The sequence below is a fragment of the Mobula birostris genome, chromosome 5, assembly GCF_030028105.1.
Source record: "Mobula birostris isolate sMobBir1 chromosome 5, sMobBir1.hap1, whole genome shotgun sequence".
NCBI lineage: Eukaryota > Metazoa > Chordata > Chondrichthyes > Myliobatiformes > Myliobatidae > Mobula > Mobula birostris.
In genome coordinates this window covers 5,844,793-5,864,404 of record NC_092374.1, presented here as the reverse complement: position 1 = coordinate 5,864,404, position 19,612 = coordinate 5,844,793, and the positions used below count along the sequence as shown (strand labels likewise).

The window sequence follows — 19,612 nt, the reverse complement described above, 5'->3', positions numbered from 1 at the left end:
TTTGCTTACCTACATTGGATTGGCTGCCTACCACCTCCCTCTCGGTTCCGCCTCCTTCTACTACCCATTGTGTTTTCCCCTATTCTTCCTTCACCTTTCCTGCTTATCACCTCCCTGCCTCCCTTCCCCCACCCCTTTATCTTTCCCCTTACTGGTTTTTCACCTGGAACCTACCAGCCTTCTCCTTCCCACCCTCCCCCCACCTTCTTTATAGGGCCTCGGCCCCTTCCCTCTATAGTCCTGACGAAGGGTTCCGGCCCGAAACGTCAACTGATCTTTTCCACGGATGCTGCCCGACCTGCTGAGTTCCTCCAGCATGTTGTAAGTATTGGATTCTTTGTAGTGGCCAATTTTAGATACACCTGCTCATTAATGTAAATATCTAATCAGCCAATCATGTGGCAGCAACTCAATACACAAAAGCATGCAGACATGGCTAAGAGGTTCAGTTGTTCAGATCAAACATCAGAATGGGAAAGAAATGTGATTTAAGTGATTTTGACTGTGGAATGATTTTTGGTACCAGATGGCATGGTTTGAGTATGTCAGAAACTGCCGATCTCCTGGGATTTTCACACACAACAGTCTCTAGAGTTTACAGAGAATGGTACAAAAGCAAAAAACATCCAGTGAGTGGCAGTTCTGTGGGCAAAAATGCCTTGTTAATGAGAGAGGTCAGAGGAGAATGGCCAGACTGGCTCAAGTTGACAGGAAGGCAACAGTACTTCAAATAACCACGCATTACAAGAGCATCTCTAAGCACACAACAGGTCAAAACTTGAAGTGGTTGAGCTACAGCAGCCCAAGACCACAAACATACATTTAGTTGCCACCAATACAGTGAGTGTATGTTGCATTCTTTATCTTTCTGTATTACCTTGATGAGCTCATGTATGGTCGATCTGTCTGGATGGCATGCAAGCAAAAGCGTTTTACTCTCTTATTACCTGCGACCATCATTAACCCATTAACCCAATGATGTCACATATGTTTTCATGTGGATGAAGCACTCTGCTCACCTTCAGGATGAAAATGTCTCTCTGGATACGCAGATGATAATCTCGTTTCTGGGAGTTGGAGGCGCTCTTGTGTGCAATGTGATCCAGGTACAGGCTATAGGGTTTGCAGCCCCGCTTCTTCATCTCGTGAAATCGCTTCAGGCAATTCACAGCTGCACTGGCTCGCCTGCAGTAAAGTCAGGAGTAAAGAGTTACAAATGCTCCTTGGGATGACTATGTTTGCCATCAGATGATTTTGCAGAACGTGGAATGAAACACACAAGGAAAACAATCCCAATATCGTGTGAAAAAGAAGAATTAGAACTAAGTAAGGCAGCATGGTGGCATAGCAGTTAGCATAATGACACTACAGGGCCAGTGACTTGGGTTCAATTCTGTCGCTGTCTTTAGGGACTTTGTACGTTCTCCTCGGGATCGCGTGGGTTTCTTCCGGGTGCTCCGGTTTCCTCCCACATTCCAAAGACGTACAATTAGGGTTAGGGTTACTAAGTTGTGGGTGTGCACTGGAAGCATGGTGCACCCCAGCACACCCTCAGATTGTGTTTGTCAGTGAAGCAAATGACACATTTCACTGTAGGTCACAATGTACATGTGACAAATAAAGCTAATCTTAAATGTTAAAATACCTTGGTCATAGTTTTCTTGTCATTTACTTCTCTTCCAGCTCATTTCCAATCTCCAAATATACTGTCTTACATCTATTTACTCATGATGTCTTTCCCACCTCTTTGCCAGGTTTACAGACACTTCTTGCAAAAAATAAGATTTCTGTACTATGTTATATTGCAACCTCTGTCCAAGAGTCACCTCCTCTACACAATCGATAAATGACAATGATACTGCTTTCTAACACTGAGTGATTCGGTATCTCATTGGCAGCTGGCTAAGAAAACAGAAACAGTTCTGTTCCAGTTGATATTGTCCATAGCAAAGAGGTCAACACCACAGAGGAGATGAGTAGCACTGGCAAGGAAGGAGTCAGCTTACTCGTATTAACCTTTGCCTAAAGCTCATGAATATGTCAAGCCTCCATGTACACATAAGACTTTTATCAGGCAATGAACACTGTAGTTTGTCTTGCTGAATATTCCTCCACTGTAGGTGTTGATCTCCCGTGATACAATACCAGATAGAGTCGTAATGCAAATAGATTGACAGGAAGGTCAGCATGGATGTGGTGGGCTAAAGGCCTGTTTTTGTTTGGTACGATTCTATTACTAATCCTGATGCTCGACGTCCTCTAACACCATTACATATAATATGGGAGTCATTCCACAGGAACGAGAAGTAGCAGCATTAAAACATAAAGCAACCGCCATCACTAGACTGCAATCACAAGTGGGATTCCTGCCTGAAAATCTCTCTCTCCCCAGGTTCAGACATCTTGGGGGCAATGTGAATATCTGTACTTCAGGCAATTCCCAGTTACAACTGGAGTCCGTTATACAACACAGAGGGTGGTGAGAGTATGCAACGAGGTGCCAGTGGAAATGGTGAATGCAGGTTCAATTTCAACAATTAAGAAAATAGAAAAGTTTGCCTCTGTACATAGGTGGGAGGGGAATGGAGGGTTATGATCCCAGTACAGGTCCGTGGGACTAGGCAGAATAAAAGTTCAGCAGAGACTGAATGGGCTGTAGTGCAGTATGACACTATAGGGTCACCATGTCCATGCTGACCTTTCTACCAATCAATGTTAATCCCATTTGCTTGCATTAGGTCCATATCGATCAATACGTTGTTTATTCAAATGCCAGTGATTGCAGCTGGTAGTGAGATCCAAATATCTACCACTCACTGGGTAAAAAATACTTCCCCCTCAAATCTCATTTAAATCGCTCTCCTCGCAGCTTAAAATCATTGTCTTGATTTTTTATAACCCCACCATGGGAAAATGTTTCTTTCTACATTACAATATTATACCAATTTACTATATCTCAGTTTTACATACATCTATCAGGTCACCTCAACGTCCTTTATTCTAAGGAATAAAACATCCTGTCCAATCTCTTTTCCCACCCACCCCCCAATAACTGAAGTCCTCCAATCCAGGTAAAATCCTGGTGAACCTCACCCACACTTTCTCCAATGTGACCGTATAATTCCTAAAGTGTACAGCCCAGAACTAGACAACACTATTTTATTTACTTAGAGAGAGAGTGTGGAACAGTAACGACCAACTACGCTGATTTAACCCTAACATCATGGGACAACATACGATGACCAATTAACCTACCCAGTACATCTTCGGACTGAGAGAGGAAACCAGAGGATCTGGAGAAAACATGCATTTCATGAGGAGGATGTTCAGAGGATAATGGGACTGAACTCCAAACTCTAACGCTCTGAGCTGTAATAACATCATGCTAACTGCTACTCTATCGTGGTGCCTCAGTACAGGAAGGATGTGGTCAATGCAGAGGACACTGGCATGAGCAGCAAGGTGTTCCCTTGGACCTTGTGGGATGCTCATGCAGAAATTGCAGGGTCCTAACAGAGATATTTAAAACAAATTATAGCAACAGGTGAGGTGCTGGAAGATTGGAGAATGGCTACTGTTATCCGTTTGTTTAAGGAAGGGTCTAACAATAAGCCGGGAAATTAGAGGCTGGCAAGCCCAACATCAGTAGTGGTAAAGTTATTGGAAGGTATTCTGAGGGACCAGATATATAAGTATTTGGGTAGACGGGCACTGATTAGGGATAGTCAGCATAGCTTTGTGTATGGCACGCAGTGTCTAACTAACCTTAGAATTTTTCGAGGAAGTTACCAGGAAAGTTAATGAAGGCAAGGCAGTGAATGTTGTCTAGATGGGCTTTAGCAATGCCATCGACAAGACCCTGCATGGGAAGTTGGTCAAGAAGGTTCAGTGGCTCAGCATTCAAGATGAGGTAGTAAAAGCCTGCCTCTCTGACTGAAGGTGTGTGAATAGGGGCGTGCTGCAAGGACCTGCGAAGGGCCTCGGCCCAAAACGTCGACTGTACCTCTTCCTAGAGATGCTGCCTGGCCTGCTGCATTCACCAGCAACTTTGATGTGTGTAACTTTTACGTGTGTTGCTCTGTCATTGTTTGTCATCTATATCAATGATCTGGATGAGAATGCGGTGAACTGGATCAGCAAATTTGCAGATGTCAGAGAGATTAGGGGCATAGTAGACAGTGAGGAAGGCGATCAAAACTTGCAGCAGGATCGACATCAACTGGAAAAATGGCAGACAGGATTTAATGCAGACAAGTGTGAGGTGATGCCCTTTAGGACAAATCAGAGTAGGACTTACACAGGCACTAAGGAGTGTGGTAAAACAGCGAAATCTGGGATTAAAGATCCATTAGTTCCTTGAAAATGTCATCACAACTAGATAGATAGAGTGGTGCTAGAAAATTTGTGAACCCTGTAGAATTTTCTCTACTTCTGCATAAATATAACTTAAGATTTGATCAGATCTTCAAGCAAGTCCTAAAACAAGATAGAGAGAACCCAATTGAATAAATAACACAAAAAAAACATTTTTCTTGTTCATTTATTTATTGAGAAGAACGATCCAATATTACATGTATATGTCGGTAAAAGTATGTGAACTACTGCTTTCAGGTGTGACCCCCTTGTACAGCAATAACTTCAAACATTTCCGGTAACTGTTGATCAGTCGTACACATCGGCTTGGCAGAAATTTAGGCCATTCCTCCTTACAAAACTGCTTCAACTCTGGGATGTTGGTGGGCTTCCTTGCGTGACCCGCTTATTTCAGGTCCTTCTACAACACTTCCATAGGATTAACATCAGGAGTTTGATCCGGCCATTCCAAAACATGAATTTTCTTCTTTTTAAACCATTCTGTTGCTGATTTACTCTTGTTTTTTTGGATTATTGTCTTATTGAATTGAATTGACTTTATTTCTTACATCCTTCACATACAACACAATATGATTGAGTTCACTTTGAAATTTGAGAAGGAGAAACAAAATTCCGATGTGTCAGTATTTCAGTGGAGTAAAGGAAATTACAATGGCATGAGAGGGGAACTGGCTGAGGTTGACTGGAAAGGGACATTTGCAGGAAGGACAGCAGAGCAGCAATGGCTGGAGTTTCTGTGAAAAATGAGGGAAGTGCAAGACAGATATATTCCAAATAAGAAGAAATTTTCAATTAGAAGGACACTACTGTGGCTGACAAGTGAAGTCAGAGCCAAGGTAAAAGCAAAAGAGAGGGCATACAAGAAAGCAAAAGCTTGTGGGAAGATAGAGGAATGGGAAGCTTTTAAAAACTTGCAGAAGGAAACTAAGAAGATCATTAGGAAGGAAAAGATGGATTATGAAAGGAAGCTGGCGACTAATATCAAAGAAGTTACTAAAAGCTTTTTTTAAGTATAAAGGGTAAAAGAGTTGAGGGTAGATATAGGACCAACAGAAAATGATGCTGGAGATATTGTAATGAGAGAGACAGAGATGGCAGAGGAACTGAATACGTATTTTGCACAATGGAAGACATCTGCAGTGTACCAGACATTCAAGAGTGTCAGGGAAGTGAAGTATGTGCAGTGAAAGTTACGACTGAGAAGGTGCTCAGGAAGCTTAATGGCCTGAGGGTGGATAAATTTCCTGGACCTGGTGGAATGTGCCCTCGGATTCTGAAGGAAGTAGCTGCAGAAATAGCGATGGCATTAACAATGATCTTTCAGGAATCAATTCTGGCATTGTACTGGATGAATGGAAAATTGCAAATGTTACTCCAATATTTAAGGGTGGGAGGCAGCAGAAAGGAAACAAAAGACCTGATAGCCTGACATCAGTGGTTGAAAAGTTGTTGGAATCGCTTGTTAGGGATGAGATTACAGATTATCTGAAGGCACATGACAATATAGGCCAAAGCCAGCATATAGTGGCATGCAAAAGTTTGGGCACCCCTGGTCAAAATTTCTGTTACCGTGAATAGCTAAGCAAGTAAAAGATGAACTGATTTCCAAAAGGCATAAAGTTAAAAATGGCACCCTTCTTTAATATCTTAAGTAAGAAAACTTTTATATTTCCATTTTTTACAGTTTCAAAATAACAAAAAAGGAAAAGGACCTGAAATAAAAGCTTGGGCACCCTGCACGGAGAACTTAGTAACACCCCCTTTGGCAAGTATCACAGCTTGTAAATGCTTTTTGTAGCCAGCTAAGAAGTCTTGCAATTCTTGTTTGGGGGATTTTCCCCCATTCTTCCTTGCAAAAGGCTTCTAGTTCTGTGAGATTCTTGGGCCGTCTTGCATGCGCTGCTCTTTTGAGGTCTATCCACAGATTTTCGATGATGTTTGGGTCAGGGGACTGTGAGGGCCATGGCAAAACCTACAGCTTGCACCTCTTGAGGTAGTCCATTGTGGATTTTGGGGTGTGTTTAGGATCATTATCCTGTTGTGGAAGCCATCCTCTTTTCACCTTCGGCAATTTTACAGACAGCGTGATGTTTGCTTCCAGAATTTGCTGGTATTTAATTGAATTCATTCTTCCCTCTACCAGTGAAATGTTCCCTGTGCCACTGGCTGCAACACAAGCCCAAAGCATGATCGATCCACCCCCGTGCTTAACAGTTGGAGAGGTGTTCTTTTCATGAAATTCTGCACCCTTTTTTCTCCAAACATACCTTTGCTCATTGCGGCCAAAAAGTTCTATTCAAAAGGTTCAAAGGGGCATCTAAGCAAGCCTGATGCACTTTGGAAACAAGTCCTGTGGACTGATGAAGTTAAAATAGAACTTCCCACCTCCCTCTCGTACCCCATCTGTTATTTATTTATATACACACATTCTTTTTCTCACTATCCTTTTTCTCCCTCTGTCCCTCTCACTATACCCCTTGCCCATCCTCTGGTTCCCCCCCTCTCCCTTTTCTTTCTCCCTGGGCATCCTGTCCCATGATCCTCTCGTATCCCTTTTGCCAATCACCTGTCCAGCTCTTAGCTCCATCCCTCCCCTTCCTGTCTTCTCCTATCATTTCGGATCTCCCCCTCCAACTTTCAAATCTCTTACTAACTCTTCCTTCAGTTAGTCCTGATGAAGGGTCTCGGCCCGAAACGTCAACTGTACCTCTTCCTAGAGATGCTGCCTGGCCTGCTGCGTTCACCAGCAACTTTGATGTGTGTTGCTTGAAATTCCAGCATCTGCAGATTTCCTCGTGTTTGCTGACTAACCTACAGCAATTTTTTTGAGGAAATTACGAGCAGGGTAGGCAAAGGAGATACAGTAGATGTTGTGTACTTGGATTTTCAGAAGACCTTTGACGAGGTGCTGCACATGAGGCTGCTTAGCAAGATAAGAGCCCATGGAATTACAGGGAAGTTACCAGCATGGGTGGAGCATTGGCTGATCGGCAGAAAACAGAGAGTGGGAATGAAGGGATCCTATTCTGGCTGGCTGCCGGTTACCAGTGGAGTTCCACAGGTGTCAGTGTTGGGACTGCTGCTTTTTACGATATATGTCAATGATTTGGACTATGGGATTAATGGATTTGTGGCCAAATTTGCCGATGATACAAAGATAGGAGGAGGAGCGGGTAGTGTTGAGGAAACAGAGAGCCTGCAGAGAGGCGTAGATAGTTTAGGGGAATGGGCAAGTGAAATACAATGTTGGGAAGTGTATGGTCATGCACTTTGGTGGAAGAAATAAATGGGCAGATTATTATTTAGATGGGGAGAGAATTCAAAATGCAGAGATGCAAAGGGACTTGGGAGTCCTTGTGCAAGATACCCTAAAGGTTAACCTCCATGTTGAGTTGGTGGTGCAGAAGGTGAATGCAATGTTGCCATTCATCTCTAGAGGGATAGAATATAAGAGCAGGGATGTGATGTTGAGGCTGTATGAGGCACTCGTGAGACCACAGGAGTGTTGTGTGCAGCTTTGGGCTCCTTAGTTTAGAAAGGATATACTGACATTGGAGAGGGTTCAGAGAAGATTCATGAGAATGATTCCAGGAATGAAAGGGTTACTGTCTCAGGGAAAGTTTGGCAGCTCTTGGGCTGTATTCCCTGGAGTTCAGGAGAATAAGTGGGGAATCTCATTGAAACATTCTGAATGCTAAAAGGCCTGAACAGACTAGATATGGCAAAGTTATTTCCAATGGTAGGGGAGTCTAGGACAAGGGGGGGGTCGACTTCAGGATTGAAAGACGTCCATTTAGAACTGAGGTGCAGAGAAACTACTTTAGTCAGTGGGTGGTAAATCTGTGGAATTTGTTGTTACGAGTGGCTGTGGAGGCCAAGTCGTTGGGTGCATTTATGACAGAGATAGATAGGCTCTTGAATAGCCAGAGCATCAAAGGGTATGGGGAGAAGGCAGGGGAGTGGGGGTGACTGGAAGAATTGGATCAGCCCATGATTGAATGGCGGAGCAGACTCGATGGGCTGAATGGCCTACTTCTGCTCCTATATCTTATGGTCTTACACGAAGAATAAAAATCTTTATGTCTCCGTCTAATTCTGCAACGTGCAATCATAGTAATTTATAATAATTTATAATAAATAGAACAGCCAATATAACATAGAAATACACTCAAATCAGCGTGAGTTAACCAGTTTAATGGCTTGGTGGAAGAAGATGTCTCGGAGCCTGTTGGTCCTGGCTTTTACGTTGCGGTACCGTTTCCCAGATGGTAGCAGCTGGAATAGATTGTGTTTGGGGTGACTCATGTCCCCAGTGATCCTTTGGGCCCTTTTCTCAGACCTGTCTTTGTAAATGTGCTGAATCATGGGAAGTTCACAACTACAGATGTGCTGAGCTGTCTGCACTACTCTCTGCAGAGTCCTGCGATGAAGGGAGGTACATACCAGGCAGTGGTGCAGCCAGTCAGGATGCTCTCAATTATGCCCCTGTACAAAGTTCTTGGGATCTGGAGGCCAATACCAAACTTCCTCAACTGTCTGCGGTGAAAGAGGCACTGTTGTGCTTTTTTCACCACACAGCTGGTGCGTATAGACCACGTGAGGCCCTTGGTGATGTGGATGCCGAAGAACTTAAAGCTGTTCACCCTCTCAACCCCAGATCCATTGATGCCAATAGAGGTTAGCTAGCTTCCATTCCTCCTATAATCCACAACTAGCTCCTTTGTTCTTGTGACATTAAGGGAGGGGTTGTTTTCTTGACACCACTGTGTTACAGCGATGACTTCTTCCCTGTAGGCCACCTCGTTATCCATTATTGCATTATCCGACTTCTATTAAGCTTCAGGTGATGGACTGCTATCCTGATATTCTCCAGTAAAATGTCTTGATACAATTTTAAATTCATTCTTCCCGCAACGATTGTAAGCTGTCCGGGCCCTGAGTCAGCAAAGCAGCCCCAAACCATGATGCTCCTTCCACTGTGCTTCACAGTTGGGATGAGGTTTTGGTGTTGGTGTGCAGTGCTCTTTTTCCTCCAAACATAGCAATGTGCATTTCTGCCAAAAAGTTCAACTTCTGCCTCATCTGTCCACAGAATATTGCCCCAGGAGCACTGTAGAACATCCAGGTGATCTTTTGCAAACTTGAGATGTGTAGCAAATTTTTTTTTTTTGGAGAGCAGTGATTTCCTCTGCAGTGTCCTGCCATGAACACTATTCTTGTGTAGTATTTTTCTTATAGTGGACACATGAAGAGACTTTAGCAAGTTCTAGAGATTTCTGTTGGTATTTTGTTGTTACCCTTGTTTTTTTTTAACCTCCTTCAGCATTGCGCATTGTAATCTTTGCAGGATGCCTGCTCCTTCTGTTTCTGAGGAGACTAGCAACAGAACTGAGTTTCTTCCATTTGTAGACAGTTTTATTTCTCCCACTGTGGACTGATGCACATTCAGGTCTTTAGAAATGCTTTTGTAGCCTTTTGCAGCTTCATGCATCTCTACAATTCTTGTAAGGTTCTCTGAAAATTGTTTTGATTGAAACATGGTGCACATAAACAGATCTTCCTTGAGAAGAGGAAGCTGTGTCAGTATCCTGACTTTGTGGGTCTTGTTTATAGGGCAGGACACCTCCACAATTCACACCTCCAATCTCATCTCATTGATTGGAACACCCGACTCCAAATTGTTTTTGTAGAAGACATTACCCCAGAGGTTCACATACTTCCTGAATAAATACATGTAATATTGGATCATTTTTCTCAATAGATAAATGAACAAGTATAACGTATTTGTTTTATTTATTTAATTGGGTTCACTATCTAGTTTTAGGACTTGTGTGAAGATCTGATCACATTTTAGGTCACACTTATGCAGAAAGAGAAAATCCTGCAGGGTTCACAAATTTTCTGGCACCACTGTAGGTAGAACTAATTTGGAATATTGTGTGCAGTCCTGGTCACCTATGTATAGGGAAGATGTCAGTAAGACTGAAAGAGTGGCAAGATGATGCCAGGGCTTGAGGATCTGAGTGATGGGGAAAGGTTGAATAGGTTAAGACTTTATTTCCCAGAGTGCAGGAGAATGAAGGAAGATTTGATAGAGATATATAAAATTATGAGGGGTATTGATAGGGTAAATGCAAGCAGGCTTTTTTCACTAAGGTTGGGAGACCAGAACTTGAGATCATCGTCTAATGTTTATGGTGAAATATTTAAGGGGAACTTCTTCACTCAGAGGGTGGTGAGAGTGCGAAATGAGCTGCCATCAGGAGTGGTGGGTGTGGGTTTGATTTCAACACTTCAGAGAAATTTGGGTAAGTACATAAATGGAGGGGTGTGGAGGGCTCTGGCCTGGGTGCAGGTCAATGGGACGATGCAGATGAATAGTTCAGCACAGACTAGATGGGGCGAAGAGCCTGTTTCTGTGCAGTAGTGTTCTATGACTGACCAGAGAACTCCAATCTAGGTACTCCAAGAATCAGTGTTCTGTGAAGTTCCACCAATGTCCCAGCTTTGATATTTTACACTACTCACATGAAGGCAAACAACCCATATGCTTTCCTCACCACCTTGTCTACTTGCGTTGGTATTTTTGATGAACTAAGACCTGAGCTCAAGATCCCAGTGTTCATCCAAAGCCGATTTGACTTCCCACTATAGTACGTGGGAACAGTGCACAGATAGAATGGGCAAAGTCTTTAATATAACCCCCTCAATAGAGGTTACATAGCCTATGTACAAGGTGAGTGGACAATCACACCGCCATAAATATTGCAGGTCAAGGTCAAAAACTTTAAGTGCTGTTGTACTTTTAAGTGTGAATAATGAAATGTAACACTTACAGACGCTTTTCCTGAGAGATATCGAAGGAAGCTGCCATGTTCATGAGAGTTGGTAGACAGTGTAAGTGGTGGCTGTATGTATAAGGGAGGATAGTATTTGCCTGTGGGAGAAAAGTACATGTTTAGGATGCCATACAAGACCACAGGCTTACTCTAGCCTAAGTCCAATATTGAAAGTATGCCCCACTTTGGACGAAATGTTAAACTGAGGACATGGCCAGGTGAGAATTGAGGACTCTGTTTCAAAGAGACCACAGATCGTTGCCAAATATCTTGGCCACATGACACAAAAACAAACTTTTTGAAGTACATCAGAAAATCAGGTATCACCACAAGATGGCTAAACCAACAATGACATGTTAATTCAGTTTATGGCTGCTCCCCATGGCTGCATAAAGTGCTTACAGTACTTCAAAGTAATTTACTCTATTGTAATCACAGCAACACATTGCTGAGTTATTTTGACCTCGTAAAAATACAGATTTTAGAAACTTTTATCCCTCTCGAGTAGGGTACAGTAGTCTAGAGCAGAGGTTCCCAACCTGAGGTTCACAGACTCCTTACTTAATGGTATTAGTCCATGACATGAAAAAGGTTGGGAACTCCTGGTCTAGAGGTAAGTGTTGGACTAGCAGTCAGACATGTGTTTAAATCTCACTTTGGCAGCTAGAGAATTTAAAATGTAACTAACTAACATCTGGAATTGGGGGAAAAGAACATTACAATACTGGTAATTAAGGAACAGACTGTCATTAGAAGATCCATCAGGTTCACTACTGCCCACTAGGGGATAAGTCAGGAAGCCATTCCAGAGAAATGTAGTTGTAATGAGGGACTGCACTGTCAGAGGAATAGACAATTCTCTGACACAAGGATTTAGAGTCCGGGGTGGGGGGGGGGCCCCAGATGTTATGGTTCATGTGGGAACCAGCAGTACAACAAAAAAAAACAAGGAAAGAGGTTCTGCCGAGGGAATTTGAGCAGCTAGGGACTAAAAATGAAGTAGGCAGAGCAAAGTTAAGATGGCGCTAAACAGTGACCCCTTTGCTTGCATCTTCAGAAACAACTCTATTTCTATCTTTGATATCTCATATTTTCCTTTTCAATGTTATTTTGAAGATCCTGGCCTGGAGTTACACTCTGACTTCGGTTCTTTGCGGGAATGGGACCTGCTCTCAGGGCCTCACAACCGGCAGCTTTTGGTGTGCTAAGGGCACGGCCTGGAAGACTAGTGCACCTTCAGGGTGGCAGATTTTCGTGGCTCTGGAGACATGCTGATTCAAGGCCGGTGCCCCTGACTGAGACGTCACAGGAGAACACAGAACATCAGGAGCATTCGGGGTAACTGCCACGGGTTGTGTGCCCAGAGACCTGAGCCTTTTTGGGGTCGACTCTCTGGGTGCAGAACTTGGACAAAGTGATGCAACAGACTTTTAACATCATAAATCAGCAAGTTGTTTGTCACTTCTCCTCTCTCACTGTGATACGGGGACACCTCTTTTTCCCTTGCGGGGGGGGAGGGGAGAGCGAAGTGGGGTGCGCGAGTGGGGAGTGAGAGAGGGGAGGGGGAGTGAGAGGGGGGAGAGAGGGGGGAGTGAGGGGGAGCGAGAGGGGCGGGGAGCGAGAGGGAGGGGGAGAGAGAGGGAGGAGCGAGAGAGAGGGAAGGGGAGAGGGGGCGCGCTTGCGAGGGGGGCATAGCGAGAGAGAGAGAGAGACAGACACAGGCAGACAGACAGAGAGATAGAGACACACACATAGACTGGTATGTCAAATTACCGGGTGAAGGGTGAACAAGTAGTGTTGGGGTACTGTAAGCCTGTGTCTTTAATGATGCTTTGCTGCACGTTTGAGTGCTCAGTGGAGAATGCTGATGCTTTTTTGCTGGTGGTGGGGGGGGGGGGTTTGTTGCTTTGCTGCTGTTTGTGCATGGGAGGGAGAAGCTGGGGGGGTACGGGTTGGGTTCTAATGTTTAACTGTCATTCATTCTTTGGAGCACTCCTGTTTTTGTGGATGTTTGCGAAGAAAATGAATTTCAGAATGTATATTGTATACATTTCTCTGACATTAAATGTACCTATTAAACCTATCGAATTAAAATCAGAACTTAAAGGTAATAATCTCTGGACTGTTACTTGAGCCATGTGCAAATTGGCACGGGGTTAATAAGATCAGAGTGTTAAGTATCTGGCTCAAAGTGGGTTTGAATTTGTGGAACACTGGCATTAGTACTGGGGAAGGAGGGAGCTATTCCGATGGGACAAGTACCACCTGGTGAATGACCTAACTATTGCAGTGGATAGGGCTTCAAACTAAATAGTAGGGGTTGTGTTCACTAGCTTGGAAACGTCTGGACAAAGTAAAAGGGAAGAGAGTACAAAAGAGAATAAAGAATAAGAAAGAAAGTTTAGTAAAGCTTTGGAGAGGGTCCAGAGGTTTAGGATTTTTAAGTGAATGACTCTGGGGATGGAAGTTTTAACATTTGAGGAGAATTTGATATCTTTGAGCCTGTACTCACTGGAGTTTAGAAGGAGAGGTGAATCTCATTGAAGAATGAAAGGCTTAGATAGGGCAGACATGGAGAGGATGTTTTCAATCATGGGAGAGCCTAGGACCAAAGGGAACAGTCTCAGAATAGCAGGACACCCCTTACAACTGAGATGAGCAGGAATTATTTCAGCCAGAGGTGGTGGCCTACTTCTGCTCATCTTTCTTGCGCTTTTACATTCAACTTACCATGTGCAGGAGCTCGCCCAGCAGGATGGTGGCCCGCACAAACACACCATCATTGCTACTTGTTAGCACTTCAACCAGACTCTAAGGAACAAGATGGGTAATTACAATGATGACACATCAAAGAGTAACAAAAAAAACTAGGCAACTCACTGGTCCAGGCACACATTTCAAATACTTATTTATTAGCCATATGGTAGGTCCACCTGGCCCTTTGCGCCACGCCGCTGTAGCAACCCTGCAACCCAATTAGCCCTAACATAATCACAGGACAATTTACAATGATCAATCAACCTATCCAGTAGGTCTTTGCGCTGTGGGAGGAAACCAGGGAAAACCCATGCATTTGCACGGGGGAAGGCTTCTTCCAGAATGGCACTGGAATTGAACTCTTAAACTCCTAAGAACACTGAGCTGTAATAGCGTTGTGTTAACTGCTACACTACAGTGGCACAGCCTATATCCAATATAATCCTCCCTATGAACATAAATTGCACTCTATACTAACGACAGGTCCCAGGTAAATAACCCTAGCGCTTGGAAGCCTGTTAAATTAACTTAAAATAATTGAAGTTATACTTATCTAAAAATCAAATGACAACATTGGAGATCGAAATAGAAATCTGCCCAAAAAAATAAATAAAAATGACTTGCTAATGTTGCTATTACCTCCAGGAGTCCATTGTTGATGAATGCAGACAGCACAAGTGCCAAGTAGTTATCCATCAAGTCAGGTCTAGAAAGAGCATTGATAAGACAATTATTCCACTTGAAACATAGCCATGAACAAGTTTGCTAACAATTCAGTATTCTCTTTATACCTTACAGAAAAGTTCATAGGAGTTATCAAGTCTCACGTGATTTCTTTTACACATATTGCATACACAGAATCAGGTTTATTATCACTGACATATCATGTGAAATTTGTTGTTTTACAGCGGTGCTGCAGTGCAAATGGCATAAAGTTGACTTTCAAAAAAATAAATAGCAAAAAAAAAGGATAATAAAGTAGTGTACATGTACCTTTCAGAAATCTGACAGCAGGGTGGAAGCTGCTTCCAAATCAGTGTGGCTCTTCTGGCTATTGTACCTCTAGAAATGAGAAGGGGGCATGCCCTGCACGGTGAGGGTCCTTAATGATGAAAACCACCCCTTGAAGATGTCCTTAATGGTGAGGAGGGTTGTACCTACGATGGAGCTGGCTGAGTCAACAACTATCTGCAGCCTCATGTGACCCTGTGCATTGGAGGCTCTGAACCAGTCTGTGATGCAGCCAGTCAGAATGCTCTACACTGCTCACGAGTCTTTGCTGACATACCAAACCTCCCAAATCCTCACAAAGCAGAGCTGCTGTTGTGCTTTCCTCATGATCACATCAATGTGCTGAGCTCAGGATAGATCTTCAGAGATGCTGACAGCCAGGAACTTAAAGTTGCTCACCCTTTCCACTGCTGATCCCTCAGTGAGGGCTGGTGAGTATTCTCCCAACTTCCTCTTGAAGTCCACAATCAATTCCTCGGAATTGCTGATGTTGAGCGCTTAGTTCTTTTGTAACACTTCTCAACCAGATGATCTATCTCTCTCCTGAGATTCACTGACGAATTTACTAGATAGTGTTTGAGCCACATTGTTATGAATACAGAGACAAGTAGAGCAGTGGGCTGGGTATGCAACCCTGAGTACCTGTGTTGCTAGCAAGGAGATGTTTTCACTGATTTCCATGGACCATGATCTCCCAATGAAGAAGTCGAGGATCTTGTTTCGGAGGAAGGTACAGAGGCCTAAGTTTTGAAGCCGGGTGATTAATGCTCGGGGAATGATAGTATTGAACGTTGATGATATGGAATATGTGAACCCAACAAGTATGTTTAAAACAAGAGTTACAAATGCTGGAAATTATCTTGTCAGGAACCATCTGTGGTAAGAGCACTATACTTCACAGCCATGACCTTCCAGCAGAACTCTTAGAATTCCAAGCTGTGGTGATGAATTTTTCATCTGAATCCTTCATTCAGTTATTCCTTTTGCCTGAGCAGCTAAAAATTTCCAGAATTTTCAGTTTTTATTTCAGCTTCATTATTTTACTTCAATATATCACAACATACTTCATGTACTAGAAACATTGTACTCCCAGTGGCCATTACCTAACCCCTGTACCCAATAAACTGGCCACTGAGTGTATGCTTGTGGTCTTCTACTGCTAGAGCCTGTCCACTTCAAGTTTCAATGTGTTGTGTGTTCAGAGATGCACACCACTGTTGTAATGTGTGGTTATCTGAGATACTGTTCCCTTCCCGTCAGCTTGAACCAGTCCTGCCATTCTCCTCTGACCTCTCTCATTAACAAGGGGTTTTTGCCCACAGAACTGCCACTCACTGGATTTTTTTTTTTTGTTTTCGCACCATTTTCTGTAAGCTCTATGCTGTGCATGAAAATCCCAGGAGATCAGCAGTTTCTGAGATACTCAAACCACCATGTCTAGCACCAACAATCATTACACAAAGTCACTGAGTTCACATTTCTTCCTCCATTCTGATGTTTGCTCTCAACAACAACCGAACCTCTTGACCATGTCTGCATGCTTTTATACATTGAGTTGTTGCCACATGATTGGCTGATTAGATATTTGTATTAACATGCAGATGACCACTGAGTGTACATTCCCAAGGGTCCCATGCATGATGTGTTTCAGGAGCTTACACACGAGACAACTCAGTCAGAGTGCTACAGCACAGAAATAGCCTATTGCCTTCATCACTGCCCCACATCCAACATTCACAGAAGTGACGAAATGACCCTAAAAATCCTGCCTTTCTCAGAGGTTTCTGAAGCCTATTGAACGTTAAAGCAATAAGCATTGATACAAGTACCATGCAGTATGCAATAAACCGTCATCATTATGTGCCATGCCATATGATGTGGGCAATCGTGTCTTTCCAGGATCATGATTGTTCTTGGCAAATTTTTCAACAGATGTGGCTTACCATTGCCTTCTGGGCAGTGTCTTTACAAGATGGGTGACCCCAGACATGATCAATACTCTTCAGAGATTGTCTGCCTGGTGTCAACGGTCACATAACCAGCACTTGTGATATACACCAGCTGCTCATATGACCATCCACCATCTGATCCCATGGCTTCATGTGACCCTGATCGGGGGGCTAAGCAGGTGCCACACCTTGCCCAAGGATGACCTGCAGGCTAGCGGAGTGAAGAACGAATGCCTTACACCTCCTTTGGTAGGGACACATCTCCACCCCGTCATTAACAGAAGTATAAGCAAAACTAAAATCCCCCCAAAAACATTGTACTTAAATGATATTTGGGGATATTTGAACAACATGATAAAAATGCTCAACATAAAATTACTTTTAAAAGCAATAATGCTCTTGGATAAGTAATTACACAAGTGTCAGGGGGTTTCCCGGGGGGGGGGGGGCGCTACACAAGTATTAGCTGAGGGCACTGAAAAGTTGCACTGATCATCAGGGAGACACACACCTGGATCGGGCTCGATGTGGGAGGATGGTTTTAGCTTCCGCTGCCACAAATCCATCAGAAAGACGCCAGGAATCCTGGAATCGACTGGGATCTGAAGAAAAGTGAACACAAGGCTAATGTAAATAATCTTGGAATAAGAACAGATGTATTCAACCCAATAAGCATGAACCTTCCCCAATCCACTGCCATCCTAATTAGGCACACTGGCATAATATTGTACAATTTCTACAATCTGTTCCAGTGGAGATTTCTGAATCACAGATTTAAGATAACTAGTAAATGACCCACAGCCTACAAGAGGAAACATTTTATCTATGTTACCCAAAAGAGTAGCGCAAGTAGATTCAATGGTGACTTCCCATGTAAACTAAATAGCCAGTTGAATTGGGAAAAAATACAGGGCTGGGAGTAAGGGAAGGTGTTACAGAGTCATAGAACACTACAACACAGAAACAGACTCTTCAGCCAGTCTAGTCCATGCTAAACTGATACTCTGCCTGGTCTGACGGACCTACACCTGGACAATAGCCTGCACCACACCCCCCTCCCCCCCATCCATGTACTTTTCTAAATTTCTCTAAAAAAAATATTGAAATCGAACACACATCCATCACTTTCTCTGGCAGCTTGTTCCACATTCTCACCACCCTCTGAGTGAAGGAGTTCCCCTTAAATACCTTACCTTTCAGCCTTAGTGGTTTAAATGGGAGAGGTGCATCAAGTAACCAGGAAAAGTGTGAGCTTTTTCTTATGTTACTTCTTTCTGCAATTGCATAATCACTGCTTATCCCACAACTTCAATCCTATGGCTGACATCAACAACTCATTATTTAGCTTCTATTTGTGTCAATCATGTTGTTGTCAAGTATTTCTGGGCTTTACCCCTTTATGCAGTATGCTGAACACTGCTTCTGGAGGCCAGCAATGATCAAACTGCATACAAAGGCTTCCAAATTTTATAAGGCATAATCAGATTTTTCTTCCTAACTCTGGCATTAATTTGTTTTGACACTGCTTGCTTCCACTTGACTGACAGTGCATAGAGAGCAAAAAAGGAATAAAATCACAGGAACTTTGTACCTACTGGTCACTAGGGCAACTAGAGGGAATCAGGAGGGCGGCATGGTAGCTTCGTGATTAGCATAATGCTTTACAGTGCCAGCAAGTGGAGTTCAATTCTCCCAATAAACATGTGGGTACTCCTGTCTTCTCCCACATTCCAAAGATGTATGGGCTACGGCGAGTAAGTTGTGGGCATACTATGCTGCAGCCAGAAGCATGGCGACACCTGTGGGCTGTCTTCAGCACAATTACGGACTGTGTCCGTCACTGACATAAACATTTCACTGACATAAACATTTCAATACGTCTTTGGAACGTGGGAGGAAACTGGAGCACCAGTAGGAAACACATGCAGTCACAGGGAGAACATACAAACTCTACAGACAGATGGCTCTCAAAAGTACTACGCTAACTGCTGCACTATCATGCTACCTTTGGCCAGAACATCATGGGGGATCCCACCCACCCTGCTCATATTCTGTCTGTCCCACTCCCATCAGGAAGAAGGCTATGTAGCATCCACACCAGCACCATCAAACTCAAAAACAGTCACTTTCCCCAAGCAGTAAGGTTATTAACACCTCCACCATGACTTTATTTCCCATCAATCACCTTATGTACAGCTGAGCATCACTTTATGGACATACAATCAATGTATAAAAGCTACAGGAAATAACATTAAACAATCTTGAATCTTGAATGGTGTCAGGGAATGTAGAGTAAAGAATTGGCAGTTCAACAGTGCCAACCTAAATGTCACTATAAAAAACCTGGCTTTCCACTTGCAGCTCTACCCTGCCAGAAGAATCACTACTTAGCAGCTCTAAGTATTTATTTACAACCTTTTGAAACCATTCCTTTTAATTCTCCTCAGCTGTGGGCTTATGCTGCTGTAAACGAACACCATTCTAGTGTGTTATTTTACTGAACAGATTATTGTCTGCATTAACACTGGCACATCCTAACATTTTAAACCAAATAGCCAAAAACACAAGTTCAAATCCCATCAGGCAACAGAACATAACTCAAGTAATTAAATGCAACTGAATAGGAAAAGGTAGAATCTCTTAAAGAAACTACAGAATTGTCAGAAAAGGCTCACCTATTCT

General features: G+C 43.2%; 1 protein-coding gene across 2 annotated transcripts in view; it reads right to left on the bottom strand.

Moving 5' to 3' along the window:
- The window catches only part of rictora (RPTOR independent companion of MTOR, complex 2 a), a 212,054-nt gene that overhangs the window by 78,358 nt on the left and 114,084 nt on the right, over positions 1-19,612 (bottom strand). For both annotated transcript variants that reach the window (XM_072257524.1, XM_072257526.1), the window contains exons 13-17: positions 17,442-17,532; positions 14,610-14,676; positions 13,944-14,024; positions 11,211-11,311; positions 1,020-1,185 (exon numbers count right to left, since the gene is read on the bottom strand). In XM_072257524.1, coding sequence (XP_072113625.1) covers positions 1,020-1,185; positions 11,211-11,311; positions 13,944-14,024; positions 14,610-14,676; positions 17,442-17,532 — 506 coding nt within the window. The remainder of the gene's footprint in view (positions 1-1,019; positions 1,186-11,210; positions 11,312-13,943; positions 14,025-14,609; positions 14,677-17,441; positions 17,533-19,612) is intronic.